The sequence below is a fragment of the Pristiophorus japonicus genome, chromosome 14 (genome assembly GCF_044704955.1).
Source record: "Pristiophorus japonicus isolate sPriJap1 chromosome 14, sPriJap1.hap1, whole genome shotgun sequence".
NCBI lineage: Eukaryota > Metazoa > Chordata > Chondrichthyes > Pristiophoridae > Pristiophorus > Pristiophorus japonicus.
The window spans coordinates 95,867,097-95,882,307 of NC_091990.1; the positions used below are offsets into that span (position 1 = coordinate 95,867,097).

The 15,211-nt window shown below is 43.5% G+C and overlaps 1 protein-coding gene across 2 annotated transcripts in view; it reads right to left on the bottom strand.

Annotated features, from left to right (window-relative positions):
• LOC139279437 (potassium voltage-gated channel subfamily KQT member 1) overlaps window positions 1-15,211 on the bottom strand; it is an 838,442-nt gene that overhangs the window by 249,744 nt on the left and 573,487 nt on the right. For both annotated transcript variants that reach the window (XM_070898561.1, XM_070898562.1), the window contains exon 12: window positions 2,905-2,980. In XM_070898561.1, coding sequence (XP_070754662.1) covers window positions 2,905-2,980 — 76 coding nt within the window. The remainder of the gene's footprint in view (window positions 1-2,904; window positions 2,981-15,211) is intronic.

A 15,211-nucleotide genomic window follows, 5' to 3' on the forward strand; every position in this document is an offset into this window, starting at 1 on the left:
TTTAGAACTTCTGACCAGAATCAGCCTGCAAACAGACATTTTGCGCAGCATTCTTTGAAGCTGACATATTGAAAGTTCTGCTCCAGTGATATGAGAAATGGGAATGATGTCACAAAATGTTTCCAGGTTGTCTCTAACAGCCCGAGTTAAACCATGAACTCGGGGCAACAAAGACAGCGAGGGATGCCCAGCTGTCTCCTTTGATAATATTAACTGGGTGACTCAATGGTTCACTACACTGTCTATTCAGCTTTGGCGATCTCAACACTTCTGTCCCTGTGGCTCTAAGGGTTGGATTATCTTCCATTGGCCCTGTAGCGGCGGAATCAGGAAAAACCAGCTCTGAGGCTCTAGCAGAAGTGAACTTGAGGTAATCTGAATCTGGTTACAAGTGATGTAAATCTACAGCACAAAAGATCTCACAGCCTGGCACCTATTGTCAACCTGACTGAGAGGGGCCATAAGGATGACTGATGCAGAAGGGTAGGTGGTGGCATGAGTGCAATAGGAGCTGGTATTTCTGAGGTTAAGTTTGCTAGTTAAAAGGACCAAAGCATCAGGCAGAGTATACTGCAATGAAAATATTGTTTGAAGAGTGCCTTTCTGCCATCGTTAAAACATCTTCTTCTGTTTTATGGACCAGGATGGGCACCCAAACAGCACTCCTAGAGTACCTTACATGAATGGCCGCAGTGCTACTAGACAAAATTTGCATTCTAATTTACAAGAGTTTTTTTTTGGAGCGTACCTGTGCCCCTGGGAACCAGCATTGGTGCCTTTGGATAATCCTAGTCACCTGCTGGGTTCCTGAAACAGTCCTCTACACCAGCTTCTCAATGCTGGACATCCACTCGATGCATGAAGCGGAAGACGAGTTGGGAGGCTGAGAATGGTCCTCCTAACATTAAAATAAGGAATGCTATCCCTTGGCCTATGATAGGCAGGGGCCCTCTTGGATCACAGGGGTGGGCGCAAGTAAATTTCACGATGACAAGCAGTGGAGGCGAAGACCTGTTGTAATGGGTCTACAACCCTTCATTTTGCCAGGGAACTGTCGAATTGCCAGATGCAGTGGAGTGGAACATCCATCCTCATATCCGTTGACTCACTCTGAGCAAGACCATGGGAGAACCACTATTGTTTAAGAAGCGGATTGTCGGTGCAACAGATGCTTGTGAATTGGTTAGGTTGGTCACCACAAGTGCGAGCCTGGCTTAGTTGGTAACACCTATGCCTCTCAGTCAGATGGCTTCAAATCCCACTGCAGCACTTGAAAAAATAAACTGGCTTGCCTCAAGAGTCAGTGTAGTACTGAAGGACTGCTACATTGGTGGCGGGGTAGGGGAAGTCATGGCTGAGCAGGTTGGGGTTAAAGTAAGGAGCAAGTGGCAGAGGCTTGAATTTGGGTTGGAGGTTGCAGCAGGAGGATGGGGGGGGGGGGGGTGGCGGGGTATGGGGGAACGAAATCTGATCGTAGGTGATAATGGCAAAGAGATGGTGGCATCCAGATTTTGGAGCCCCAAGGTGGGTGCTGTGGTGAACAGGCATTCAGCAGCCTCAATCTCGGAGATAAAACTAGGAGGTCTCACAGTTGGTAAGTGACATGCCACCTAACCTTGGAGTCTGAGCTTCACAGGATTTGATCAGTGATATATTAAATAAATTAGGTGAGCTTAATTGTGAAAATCACATGACAGAAATAATTATGCAGAAAAGCGTTACAAGAGGTATATATGTTTGGAAAACATTTAACACCAGCAAATCTCCAGTGACATTGCTCATGATGAGTTGGAAGATACGCTGTTGTATAATAATAGAGGTGTTAAGCCATGTAACACAGAGTGTACTGTCAGGGTCACTGATTTTCAAGTTTTTTTAAAACTTTTGAATCCCTGCTTTCCATACCTCTTCAATTCTGATTTGCTATTGTTTCACTTTAAGCCAGTAAACAAAATGTGACAATTAAAGTGTGACAGCTGAGCGTGATATTTACAGGGATGGCCCACCAAACACAAGACTTTTAATATATCATGGATACTACCGGTAGCTGAAAGTGCGGAATATGCTATCATTGGATAGCACGCAGTGCCACAGAGTGGTAACAATATGTGTACCCACCTTTGACCCCTGCGGACACAAGTACTCCATTTTAACTGCATTGCCATGAGCAACCACCAAGTAGGGGGCTTAGTGCATTTTCACGGCGAGGCGGGGTGGGGGAGAGGGGTGGTGGTGGGCTGGGGTGATGATGGACATCGAAGAGAAAATCCTCACGCACCTCCCTTCTGCTGACATGAGCAGAATTGGCTGGCTTCTGAGAACGGGATGCCTCATTTCCCCTCTGCTCAGCCACAGTTTGGGGTGGTGGGGGGGAAGAAAAGGAGCAAAGAAAATAATTTGACAAAGTACACTTAAGCATTAAATGTAAAATTAATAAGATGAACGGGTGCAATGTTAAATAGTGAATGGCAGATGTACGCAGCAATAGTTACTGCTCTCACAGCAATAACTAGGAAAACCATTACTTAAAAAGTAGAGAAGAAATAGCATAGACTGGCTTCTTATCTTGTAATCAAATAACTTCACACAAGGGATGGAAGCGACTCCAGAGCTGGTGAAAAGACACTGGAATGTGTTGGTGGAAAGTGATATAGGTGCTGAAGTTGAAGAGTCAAGGTCGTTGGCAGAGAGAGAAATAAATTACATTCAGCCAGGTCAAATTACAACAGTCCCAGTTCTTTCCAATCTACCCTCCCTCAATGTGACAGCTTCCCCCATTGAGGAGTCCAGAGAATAGAGGGCGTAGCTTGCAGTCATTACAGCCTTTGCCAGAACTTTCTTATATGGTCTGAAAGAGACAATGAAAAACGCGTTTTACTTCCTCTTCTGCCGTCAAGGACTCACCTGAAATTTCTTCTTTGCTACAAAATACTGCATCCTGCGAATCACCTTGACGGTGACCCTGTGGGACTCCCTCAGCCTGTGGATAGAACAGGAGAGTGTTAGGAGAAATGCACAAGTAAAGAAAAAGGCTTCACAATAAAACTTTATTCTCTGAATATGACTCAATTATGACCAAAGATTTTCTGTCTTTTATCTATAAGTGTATTTCCCATTGTTGACACAGAGGTCCATATGAATTGTCCTTTTGCACCTTCTAGCTGATTAAATGAACCTCGTACACTGCAATCCAGACTTCTGGTTGCTTCTCCCACCATTTCTCCCTCTATTTTTCTCCCCTCCTCCCTCTTTCTCTGAAGGTGTTGATTCCTTATTGGAATATAATTTCCAGAGCACTTGTCGCTCCACCTCATCCAAGTAACTATTCTTCATGTTTTAGTCTAGACAGTGAGTCTTGGGTGAGGCTAAATAATAGGCACGGCGGCCATCTTGTGCCTCACAAGTTAACCCGAGTCTGTCTTTATTTGACATCCACACACATGCACTTCCTGCAGGGATAATGATCAGTGATAGGAATTCTGGGGTACTGAGGTTTATTGTAACACTTCTGCAGTCATCCCAGCTCAGATCAGCTGACAACCTGGACAGGGCTCAAACCTGAGCCCTTTCAGCCTTTTCAGCACCTATATCACTTTCCTGTTGGATGTGCATCGCTCAGCTACTCACTGAACACTCACTGAGCCATCAGGAAGTCCCTTAGGGTCGTCAAACCTCCAGGATTGCCCTGGAGTCTTCAGGAATTAAATATTAAGATTCTGGACACTGCAAGCAGCAATATGGAGAAAAATCATAGGGGCATTAAAAATCATGACCGGAATTTTCTCAAGGGAGGCGGGTTACGGAGGCCTCCGAGGTGGGCGGGAAACCCGGGAGGCCAGTTTCCCGCAGGCCCTGCCGACTTTAACGGCAGGGCTTGATTTGAATGTTAGGCCTCAGATTACCGCCCGCAGCCAGTCAGATTGAGAAGCTGGCTGGCTGCGGGTGGGTAAGCCTCAGATGCGAGGGGTGGGTTCAGGAGAGGGATCGTGGGGTCAGCATGGCTAGGGATCGTAGGGTGGTGGGGGGTGGTCGGCCGGGCATCGGAGATTGAGTTTCGGGAGGGCAGTGGTCAGTTGGGTATAAGGAGGGGGCGTGGTGTTGGCTGTGGATCGGGGATTGGTGGGGTTGGGGTTCAGCATGGGCTAGGTTGGGGATCATGTGGGGGGTGTAGGTGAGGGGGGTCGGCTGGGGATTGGAGTCAGCCAGGGATCAGGAGGGGATGTCGGGGATCGCAGGGGATCAACAAGGGATCGATGAGGGGGAAAGAGAGGATTGGGGTCGGCCACCAAAGGATTGTGGCCGGCCGCAGCATCATCAGTGGGATGGAGGGCGGGGGGGTGGGGGTGGTGGGAAGGCCTCATGGTGAGGATCAGAGGCCTGGGGTGGGTGGGTGGGAGGATCTTTGATCGTGGGGGGTGGGTTAAGTAGGGACTCCGGATCCAGCAGAAGGTATAAATCCACTTACCTCTTGGATGCAGCAGTCCCTGCCTCAATTTAACTGCCATTTAATACAAATTATATGAAATCCGCCCACAGGCAGTTAAATTAAAAATGGAAGGGTATAAGAGGCTCCCAGCTTCATTATAATATTTAATTTAAGGTACCGCTCCCTGGGAGTGGGTTGGTAACTCCCCCCACCCCCGTCCCGTCTCCATCAAAACCAGAAGTGGGCTGGTTGGAGGCGGGACCAGATCTTATTTTTAACAATTTAACTGCCCCCGCGCTCCAAACCCACTCGTGTTTTTTAGGGGAAAAGTTTATTTTTCATCTTCTTTAAACACTTTCATTGATTAGTTATAATGATATTGGAGATGACATGAGCGGCTGGAGGTGGGGGGGGGGGGTCATGTGATGAAATCTCCAGGAATGCATCCAAGCAGAGTTGGCAACCCTAGACACCCTCAATCCCAAGTTAACCATGGCTGCCCAGTCCACACCAGCCTTTACAATGGGGCTGGTTGCCATTTTTTTTAAAAGGTAACTAAAACTTAAGCAATTGGATGTCTGGAATCTGTATGAACAATCTGCGTCAAGACAAACTGGTTTTATTTACATTTGTTATTTTATTTTAAATTATACTGATTTACTTTCTGTCTAATATCTGCAGAGAACCCATTTTGGAATGTGATCCCTAAGTAGCCAAGCCATCCCATTGTGCAATAGACATACTACTGCAGCTTGTTATATACACACATATATATATATATATATATATATGTGCGTACAGGGGATATATATCACGATGATTTATTAAAGGTGTTGGAAAAATGGATTCCACAACTGAAATTCTAGTAATTCATTCAATTAAAAAGTCCACTGGCCAAATTTATGTCCCAGCTGCTTTAACTAGTGGCAATCAAAGCCATTGTTTTATGTAGTTTAAAAATATACAAGATGTGAACACATTTTAGGGAAGATTGTGCGTACTGATGGGTTTTTGCAAACTCTTGTTTTTTTTTTTCTGTTTAGATTTATAGCATTATTTTTTCAATTACATTTCCAAAAAACTAGACAAGGGGCCTTAAAGCTTCAAAAAATAACCGTGCTTTTGCAAAGCAATGATTGTATCTTCTGTAGAATGACAACTACAGACTGAAACGGCAAATGTACTGAGTGCTTGTTTTGCAGATCGTGAGCAACTGCTGGCATGAGAAACCCGATAGTCCCTCTGAGTCCTCACTGCTGCTGAGACAGTTGGATTAATTACAGAAATATCCAAACTCTGGTAATAAACATTCAAAGCCAAACACTGGGTAACTCGAAACGTTATTACACTGAAAACAACAGTGTTATGTCTGACACAACACTGGGACTAATTTCTTTTTTTTTCCTCTCTCCCTAGTTCAAGCTTTTAGTAACTGCATCTGCTTAAGCCAAAGACAGAAAGAGGGGGGGAAATAAAACTAGAATGAGAGCAAGCTATGAAGCAGACACGAAAGAAATGAGTAGAGGGAGGCAGAGAGACAGAAAGAGAGAAAAATAGGGAGAGAGAAAAATAGGGAGAGAGAAAAATTAGTGAGCAGGCAAGCAAGTAAAGTAGCCCAGAAACAAGTGGTGAAGATAAAAAGATAACTGAAGCATAACGAGAGGCACAGATAGAGAGGGAAAGAGACAGACACACAGATAAATAAAGAAACTGGCATGGAGACAGAGATATGTTGTGACGAGGGAAATATATATAGAGAGAGAGACGTAAATAGAAAGAGAGAGAGAGAGAGAGCGAGACGTATACAGAAAGAGAGAGAGAGAGGGAGCGATGTATACAGAGAGAGAAACATATATAGAAAGAGAGAGAGGCATATACAGAAAGAGAGAGACGTATACAGAAAGAGAGTGAGACACACACACAAACAGAACAAGAAACATTGTGGAGCACAATCTAGAGGCAGCAATAGCAAGTCTGGAGAGCAAGGCAGTAAGTAAAAGGGGGTGAAAGATCTAGCAAGACTAAGTGAGAGAGAGTGAAGCAAAGGGAACAAAGCATGCACAGAGCGTAAGATATAAAGACTCAGAACTGGACCAAAGCCAACATCTCGCCTTTGATCAAATTTGTTTTCATTCACTTTGTTCCCACCTTCTTTTTGAATTTAACCGAGGTTTCACCTTATTTTTACCTTTCCAAACATGGATTTCATTTGCCAGATTGCCTGTGGCTCGTAGGCCTGACCGAGCTTCCCAATTTAAGGCATCATTTAATGAGACTACAACTTGATCTGTATTATATCACCCCGTGAGGCAGTGTATGGCAAGACCCACTGACCACAAAGCAGAAAACAAATATTATATTGTCAATAAAGGCTAACATGAACATATAATCAACAAACACAAATCTGCTCCATTTACAAATCTGGAGCCTTCAATTTCTATTGAGAGTAAAACCAAAATCATGAACACATTGCATATCAGCTTTCCCGCTGCACAGCCCTTAATAGTGCAGAGCTGTCCTGCTGCACCAACCTCGACTTGGTTTACGTGTAACAACAAATGCTCCCTATAAAAGACACACTGCAGGCAATCCAGCAACAGCCTACAGTGAGCTCTTAATCCCAGCTACACAAATCTAGCAAGCCTTGGTAATCCATCATTTAAAGGGGCACCATCTTCCTGCCAGAGCGTTCCATCAGCGACGAAAAGCAGGGCTGTCATTCCCGCCGTGACAATGGCGGGCACAATGATAATTCTGGTGTGCTTTACATCATAGGATTGTTTGCCCAGAGAGAAATGAAAAAGAGGTCTGTCAAACACTGGTCATGTCAGTGGTCCTCCTGTAAAATGAGTATAACTTCACTGCCTGGGTGGTAATAGGGTGTAGTAGAACACATGCCCATTATACAACACGCCTGATTTTTATCTCAATGATCCCATTGGATGAGTTAATTAAAGGCGGGTGATTTTCTCTATCACAGTACTGCCCAGGTGGTGACGTTTAAGATTAGAAGCCCCCCCCCACCCACTCCCGTCCATGACCATTACCCCCAAAATATCAATACACTCATTGCTATGTTTAGCATTCATCAAGTTTTCCTCCGATCGCTATTTCTAGCAAAATTATAAATATGTTTCTCAGATTGTGTTTACAATTTCACTCACAATGATAAACAGGTAAAATTTCACAAACATATTTGCCATTCTTGCTACATGTGATAACTAGAGGAATTCTTCCTCCTCACGCTGTACTTCAGATAACCAGATCTTCCCTCAAACCCAAGCGGGACAGCTAATTGCTCTGAGGCTTCCCAGCCTGATTAGTTGCTATTTCTGACTGACCGAGCAGATATATTTACTGAAAAGGAAGAATGGATTAATTTTGAGTTTATCCATTAACGATTGATGAAGAATTGGCACCGATGGCTGACTGGGTATGGTACGGTACTAATAAGAAACAAAGCTAATTCTGAGAATCTGAAATAAAAACAGAAAACATCCAAAATACAAAACCGGCCAGTCAGCCTCTGCAAAGATAAAACTTAGCTGAGTATTTCAGCCGGAGATCTGTTCTGATGAAGGGATTATGAAATGTTAGCCTATCTTGTCTCTTTACAGATGTTGACTGACCTGTGTATTTTCAGCATCGTCAGTTTGAATTTCATGCTACCAAAGTGACCAGGAAGGTCCTGGCTCCATGGCTAGTTATCTGATTTTAGACAGAGATGGTGCCGGTGGGGTGGGGAGTGAAAGGGAACTAAAATTGACCTAGGTGAGTAGGGCGAGGGCGACGGAACAGATCGGTTAAGGTTGTGCGTTAGATTGTAATCCAGTGTCACGTGTTGGAGGGTGTGTGAACATTTGGTGAGTACACAGGGTCAGCCTTGGCTGTAGTGTTCCTATAACTGAATAGCCTGCTAACATTCAGTCTCAAATCCTCATGTGGCTACTTGGGACAGGGTTAACAGAGGGCAGGCAGCATATGGGGTCAACTTAAGGCACTGCCTTCAGGAGAGGGGGCTAAGTGGCGAAGACTGAAGGAAACTAATATAACTGCAGTGACACAAAGTTAGGACCAGTTCAACATCTCTTCCCTTCTCTTTCGTTATTTTTTTTAGCTACACCTCAGATTTTTATACCCGTTTCCCTATGCTACATCAAGGACTACGCTTCAAAAAGTACTTCATTGACTGTAAAGTGTTTTGGGATGTATATATATAAGTTGGCAGCAGTGTTAGGAGAGTTATTTCAGAAGCTCACTCCACAGAGCTACCTACTGGCCAGAGCCTGGCAACTGCATCGTTACACCCAATTGTTTACACACAGGATTCTAAATGTTTCCGTATCTCATTTCAATGTTGACATAAGAATGTGGCCAAAAGTCATGGCCAGAGAAAGCTGGACAGGAATGGTGCTTGCACGCACACAGATAGATACGTATTTTATAAAGGGCGTGTTTTGTAATGGCTGCCAACAGTTGAGGTGGAAACATATACACGTGATCTATATTAATATTGAATTTTTAACTGCAATCTCCTCCTGGCTCTACTAGACTATAACTGGATCCCGACCCAGAACCATCAAACTATTTCGATTTTTAACCAGTCCTGCCACCCTTCTCAATTATTTTTCATGTCCGTGGTATCAGTCTGACTTTGGCTATTATGCTATTTATAAAACCAACTGTCAATCAGAGTTCTAGGTTTTGCTCGACTTCCTAATAAATAAGCTGTATATTCTCTCCTCCAGGGCAGAGAAGCTTAAAACAAACCCAGTTGTATATCAGAGAGCTAAGCTTCAATTTACACCTGGAATCTTGAAGTTGCAGGGAAACACTTGGGCCCAACCTTTCCTGAAGCTGCTTATTGTGGAACACAGCCACCTGTGGAACCTAAGCAGTCTTCAGGACAATGAACATTGCATAAAGTTAAATACAAAAGAGTTTTACTTCAAAGAGAACCACCGCCCTCTCCCCCTACAATTCTCCTTCACCCTCCCCGCCGCCCTCCTCCCATGATCAAAGTAAATCATAAACCTAGCCCTTTGCCACTTGCAGGAATAAAATCTTTCTAAGAAAGCAATCAGGTTTTTGATCGTTCCCTTTTGAGTGGGCTGTGGATCAGAGAAAATGTATACTTTTAATCATCGAGGAGTATATTTTTCTCCTTAACTAACTAAAGTGAAAATGTAGATGCGAGTATTAAATATCGAACAACATTTTGTATAGATATCCACTTTAGATATCTGTTAGCCACGGCTCAGTGGTAGCAATATCACATCTGAGTCAGATGGTTGCAGTTTCAAGTCGCACTCCAGACACAAGGCTATCAGTGCAGTACTGAGGGAGTGGTGGACGGTCAGAGGCAATATGCCCTCTAATTTTGGGGAGGTCGTGCAGCCCCTTTAATGGGCTGCGTGGCCCATTCCAAATTTTGTGCATGCGCGATTTTTCCATTTAATAGCTGGTGAGCCGGATGCACGGGAATATTGGTCAGAGGCGCCATCTTATGGATGAGATATTAAACTGAGGTTCCATCTACCCTCTCAGGTGCATGGAAAAGATCCCATGGTATAATTTCGAAAAAGAGCAGGGAAGTTCTTTCTGGTGTCCTGGCCAATATTTATCCTTCAACCAACATCGTTAAAACAGATTATCTCGTCGTTATCGCGTTGTTGTTTGTGAGACCTTGTGCGCAAATTGTCTGCTGTGTTTCCTACATTACAACAGTGACTACAAAATTATTCCATTGGCTATAAAGCGCTTTAGGACATCCTGAGGGTGTGAAAAGCACAATATTAATTTAAGTTCTTTCTCTCATCAAAATTAGCAAATGGAGGAAAATCTATTCTACCTCAGCCTGGTCTTCTGGGGGAAGGGATTCTTGGAGTTCGGAAGGGGGGGTAGACTTCCTCAGCACTGATATGCACCTTGTGAAGGAGTGGCCAAGGAACGACATAGGTGGAAGCAACAAATTCAGCTCTCAGTACGTAACACTTAGAAATCAAGTAACAGTCAATCTATATTAACGACTTGGAAGAGGGGACTGAATGTAATATAGCCAAGTTTGCTGACGATACAAAGATGGGAGGAAGGGCAATGTGTGAGGAGGACACAAAAAATCTGCAAAAGGACATAGACAGGCTAAGTGAATGGGCAAGAATTTGGCAGATGGAGTATAATGTTGGAAAGTGTGAGGTCCTGCACTTTGGCAGAAAAAAATCAAAGAGCAAGTTATTATTTAAATGGAGAATGATTGCAAAGTGCCGCAGTACTGCGGGACCTGGGGGTACTTGTGCATGAAACAGAAAAGGTTAGTATGCAGGTACAGCAAGTGATCAGGAAGGCCAATGGAATCTTGGCCTTTATTGCAAAGGGGATGGAGTATAAAAGCAGGGAAGTCTTGCTACAGTTATACAGGGTATTGGTGAGATCACACCTGGAATACTGCGTGCAGTTTTGGTTTCCATATTTACGAAAGGATATACTTGCTTTGCAGGCAGTTCAGAGAAGGTTGACTAGGTTGATCCTGAGGATGAGGGGGTTGACTTATGAGGAAAGGTTGAGTAGGTTGGGCCTCTACTCATTGGAGTTCAGAAGAATCAGAGGTGATCTTATAGAAACGTATAAGATTATGAGGGGGCTTGACAAGGTGGATGCAGAGAGGATGTTTCAACTGGTGGGGGAGACTAGAACTAGAGGGCATGATCTTAGAATAAGGGGCCGCCCATTTAGAACTGAGATGAGGAGAAATTTCTTGTCTGAGAGTTGTGAATCTGTGGAATTCGCTGCCTCAGAGAACTGTGGAAGTTGAGACATTAAATAAATTTAAGACCAAAATAGACAGTTTCTTGAGCGATGGGGGGATGAGGGGTTATCAGCAGCGGGCGGGGAAGTGGAGCTGAGTCCATGATCAGATCAGCCATGATCTTATTGAATGGCGGAGCAGGCTCGAGGGGCCGTATGGCCTACTCCTGCTCCTATTTCTTTTCTGATGTTCTTATAATTAACCACCCATCTCTTCTTCTTATTATACCTGGAAAACCATCCTACTTTCCCTGATGGAACTATACAATTTTTTTTTTAAACTGATTACATTGTTATGTTAAACCAGAAGATAATACTATTTAAAAAAATCAAAATGCAAAAGTTAATTATAAACTTTCAGCAACTTAAAATGTCTTCACTTTTCCCCTCTCTTCCAACCCCCACACGCCCACCAATACTCTCAGAATGGTTTGATTCAGCAAAATGGGTTCAACGAGTGTCATTTAACACAGTCCAAATCACAAGCCATTTCTGTGGACTGCTGAAACATCTAAATAAGGGGTCCATATTTACCACTTCAACTGTCGCCCTGTTAAGGGGAAGGGGGGAGGAAAGCAAATAAAGGAATGACAAAAACCCTAGTGACTCTTTGAAAGGAGCCCAGTTTGACATGGTACTGTAATGCTCGGCTCCCAACTGGCCAGCCAGGCAGACAAAAACACTCAAACCTCTGACCTCTCATTTACTTGACTCCAGCGTTGCCATGACGACAGTAAGATCAGTGAAGGAAAACATTACAGAAAAGTGACGCATCCTGTAAAGCTGACTGGCAGTGGTTAAAAATACCCCAATCCAGATAATCCGGAGAAACGACATTCCTGCTTTTTATGGTCCTTCCAGGGAGGCCTTTGTATCATTATTTTAACAATTTGTGACTTGGGTTTTAAAAATCAACGGTGAAATATAAATTGACAGCAGCGGATATAACAAAATAAACACAGTAATATTTTGTTTAGTCAGAGAAAAAACCTAAAGGTTAGTTAAACACCAAATTGGAAGAAAAACATTCAGACTTCATTTCCTTCACCTTTTATAAATTAAATAGCCCAAAAGGGCTCACAGGAACAATGAATGACTTCCGGAGACACACATTTAAACTTTAAAATGGTCTAGTGGAGGACTTGTCTTTCACGAGACTCACCAGGGTGAATATTCGATGGGTTACATCTGATTAATCGGAAAAATGGCCAGGGATCCATTTTGCCAAATCTCCGGCCATTTAGTGGCCCATCCAGTATTCTGGTCGGGCTTTGTACTTGTGCCAGAAACACCCATCAATGTGCAGCTAACAGTACTAAACTTAGGTCCCAGTGACGATATTTAGACTTCCACACAATTTCCTGATTCTTACACCATCCTGGCATTTAAAATACATGTCCAAGGTTGCTAGGGTGTGCTGTTAATGGAAATACATTTAAAGAGCCCTACAGTAAAAAATTATAGCATTTTGAGCCATTACTGGACCCACTTTTTTTCTTTTCTGTTTCTATTAGATGGTCGGGGCAACTTTGTGGCAAGAGTTTTGACACGGTCATATTTTTCTGTATATCCACAATATCGGGACAATGGACAATGAAAAACCTCTATCATATATTTTTGGAGGAGGAAGAAGAGGAATGCCAGGCATGTCCGGCTATGCCGAGGGAGATTGTGTCCACTTGTTAGTACTGTCCCACCTTAGTTACAGGCTTGGTGCACCTATCTGGTGATGACTGTGCAGGAATAGCTATATAGGCCCCAAGCCCATCATCATCATAGGCAGTCCCTCGGAATCGAGGAAGACTTGCTTCCACTCTTAGCATGAGTTCTTAGGTGGCTGTATAGTCCAATATGGCAGCAAACAGCCAAATATAGAGCTGTGCCATCTGCTGCCAGGACACCTCCACCTGACATGTGTCACAGGATTGACACGATGACAGAAAACATGCCCTCATGACATCTTCCTCTGTCCTCTTACCAGGCACATTGCAATGCCCTGGTGTGACAAGCAGCGACAGAATTCCTAAAATGCATTCAGGAGAACTTTTTTAGCCAGTATATAGCAAACCCAACAACTGAGGGGGCGGTTCTGGATTTAGTTTTAGGGAATGAAGGTGGGCAGATGGAAGGGGTATCAGTGGGAGAGCATTTTGGTGCTAATGATTATATTTCAGTTAGATTTAGGGTAGTTATGGAAAAGGACAAAGATAGACCAGGAATAAAAGTTCTCAATTGGGGGAAAGCCAATTTTGCTAAGCTGAGATGTGATTTAGCCAAAGTGGACTGGAAACAGCTACTTGAAGGTAAATCAGTGTCAGAGCTGTGGGAGGCATTTAAGGAGGAGCTACTGAGGGTTCAGAGCAAGTATGTTTCCTTAAAGAAAAAGGGTGAGACTAACAAATCTAGAGCTCCCTGGATGTCGAGGGACATATAGGGTAGGATAAAGAAAAAAAGGGAGGCTTATGGCAGATATCGAGGGCTCAATACTGCTGAAACCCTGGGAAGTATAGAAAGTGCAGGGGTGAAAATAAAAAGGAAATTAGAAAAGCAAAGAGAGAGCATGAAAACATTTTGGCAAGTAAAGTCAAGGAAAACCCAAAGATGTTTTATAAATACATTAAGAGCGAGAGGATAACTAAAGAAAGAGTAGGGCCTATTAGAGCCCATAAAGATCATCAGCGTGTGGAGGCAGAAGATGTGGGTATGGTTCTTCATGAATATTTTGCGTCAGTTTTCACAAAAGGGAGGGGCATTGCAGACATTGCAATCATGGAGGAGGAGTGTGAAATATTATGAAATAAACATAGTGAGAGAGGAAGTAGTAAGGGGATTAGCAGCTTTGAAAGTGGATAAATCCTCAGGCCCAGATGAAATATATCCCAGGCTGTTAACAGAAGCAAAAAAGGAAATAGCAGAGGCTCTGACCATCATTTTCCAATCATCTCTGGCTACAGGTGTGGTGCCGGAGGACTGGAGGACTTGTAACATTGTACCTTTGTTTAAAAAGGGAGAAAGGGATAGACTGAGTAATTACAGGCCAGTCAGCCTAAACTCAGTGGTGGGAAAATTATTGGAAAAAATTCTGAGGCACACGATAAATCTTCATTTAAAAAAAAACATATTAATCAAAGGCAGTCAGCGTGGGCTTGTTAAAGGAAGGTGGTGTCTGACTAACTTAATTGAATTTCTTGAGGATGTAACAAGGAGGGTCGATGAAGGTAGTGCGGTTGATGTAGTGTAAATGGATTTTAGCAAGGCTTTTGATAAGACAGACTGGTCACGAAAGTAAAACCCCAGGGCAAAGTGGCAAGTTGGATCCAAAATTGTCTCAGAGGCAGGAAGCAAAGGGTAATGGTTCATGGATGTTTTTTGTGACTGGAAGGCTGTTTCCAGTGGGGTTCCGCTGGGCTCAGTGCTGTGTCGCTTGCTTTTTGTGGTATTTATGAATGATTTAGACTTGAATGTAGAGGGTATGATTAAGAAGTTTGCAGATGATACAAAAATTGATTGTGTGCTTGATGTAATGTAGGTATGCCTGGGTTTACCTGCCACCAGGGAGCTTGGCCGTCGGAGGTCACTGGGCCACAGACACACACGTGCAGCCCTTGTAGATAAAGAAAGCCTCCATGTTTAATCCTCACTTTGAGAGCTAATAAAGTAGAGTCAGGTCGCACCTGATTGAGTTCAAGGTACTAATCCTATTGAGTTATTGCATAGCAACATTTGGCGACGAGGCACAATACGAATTTTCACGCACAAAGAAAAATGAGCACTGTTGGAAACCTGGAGCAATTCATGAAGGGAGAAGACTGGGAGGATTTTACAGATCGCCTTGACCAGTACTTCGTGGCCAACAAAATGTTAAGTGCAGGGCAGTTTTCCTCACGGTTTGTGGTCCAAAAATCTATGGCCACATAAAGAATCTGCTCTCACCTGCACATCCAATGGAAAAGACCTATGAGGAATTGTGTGCTCTGATTT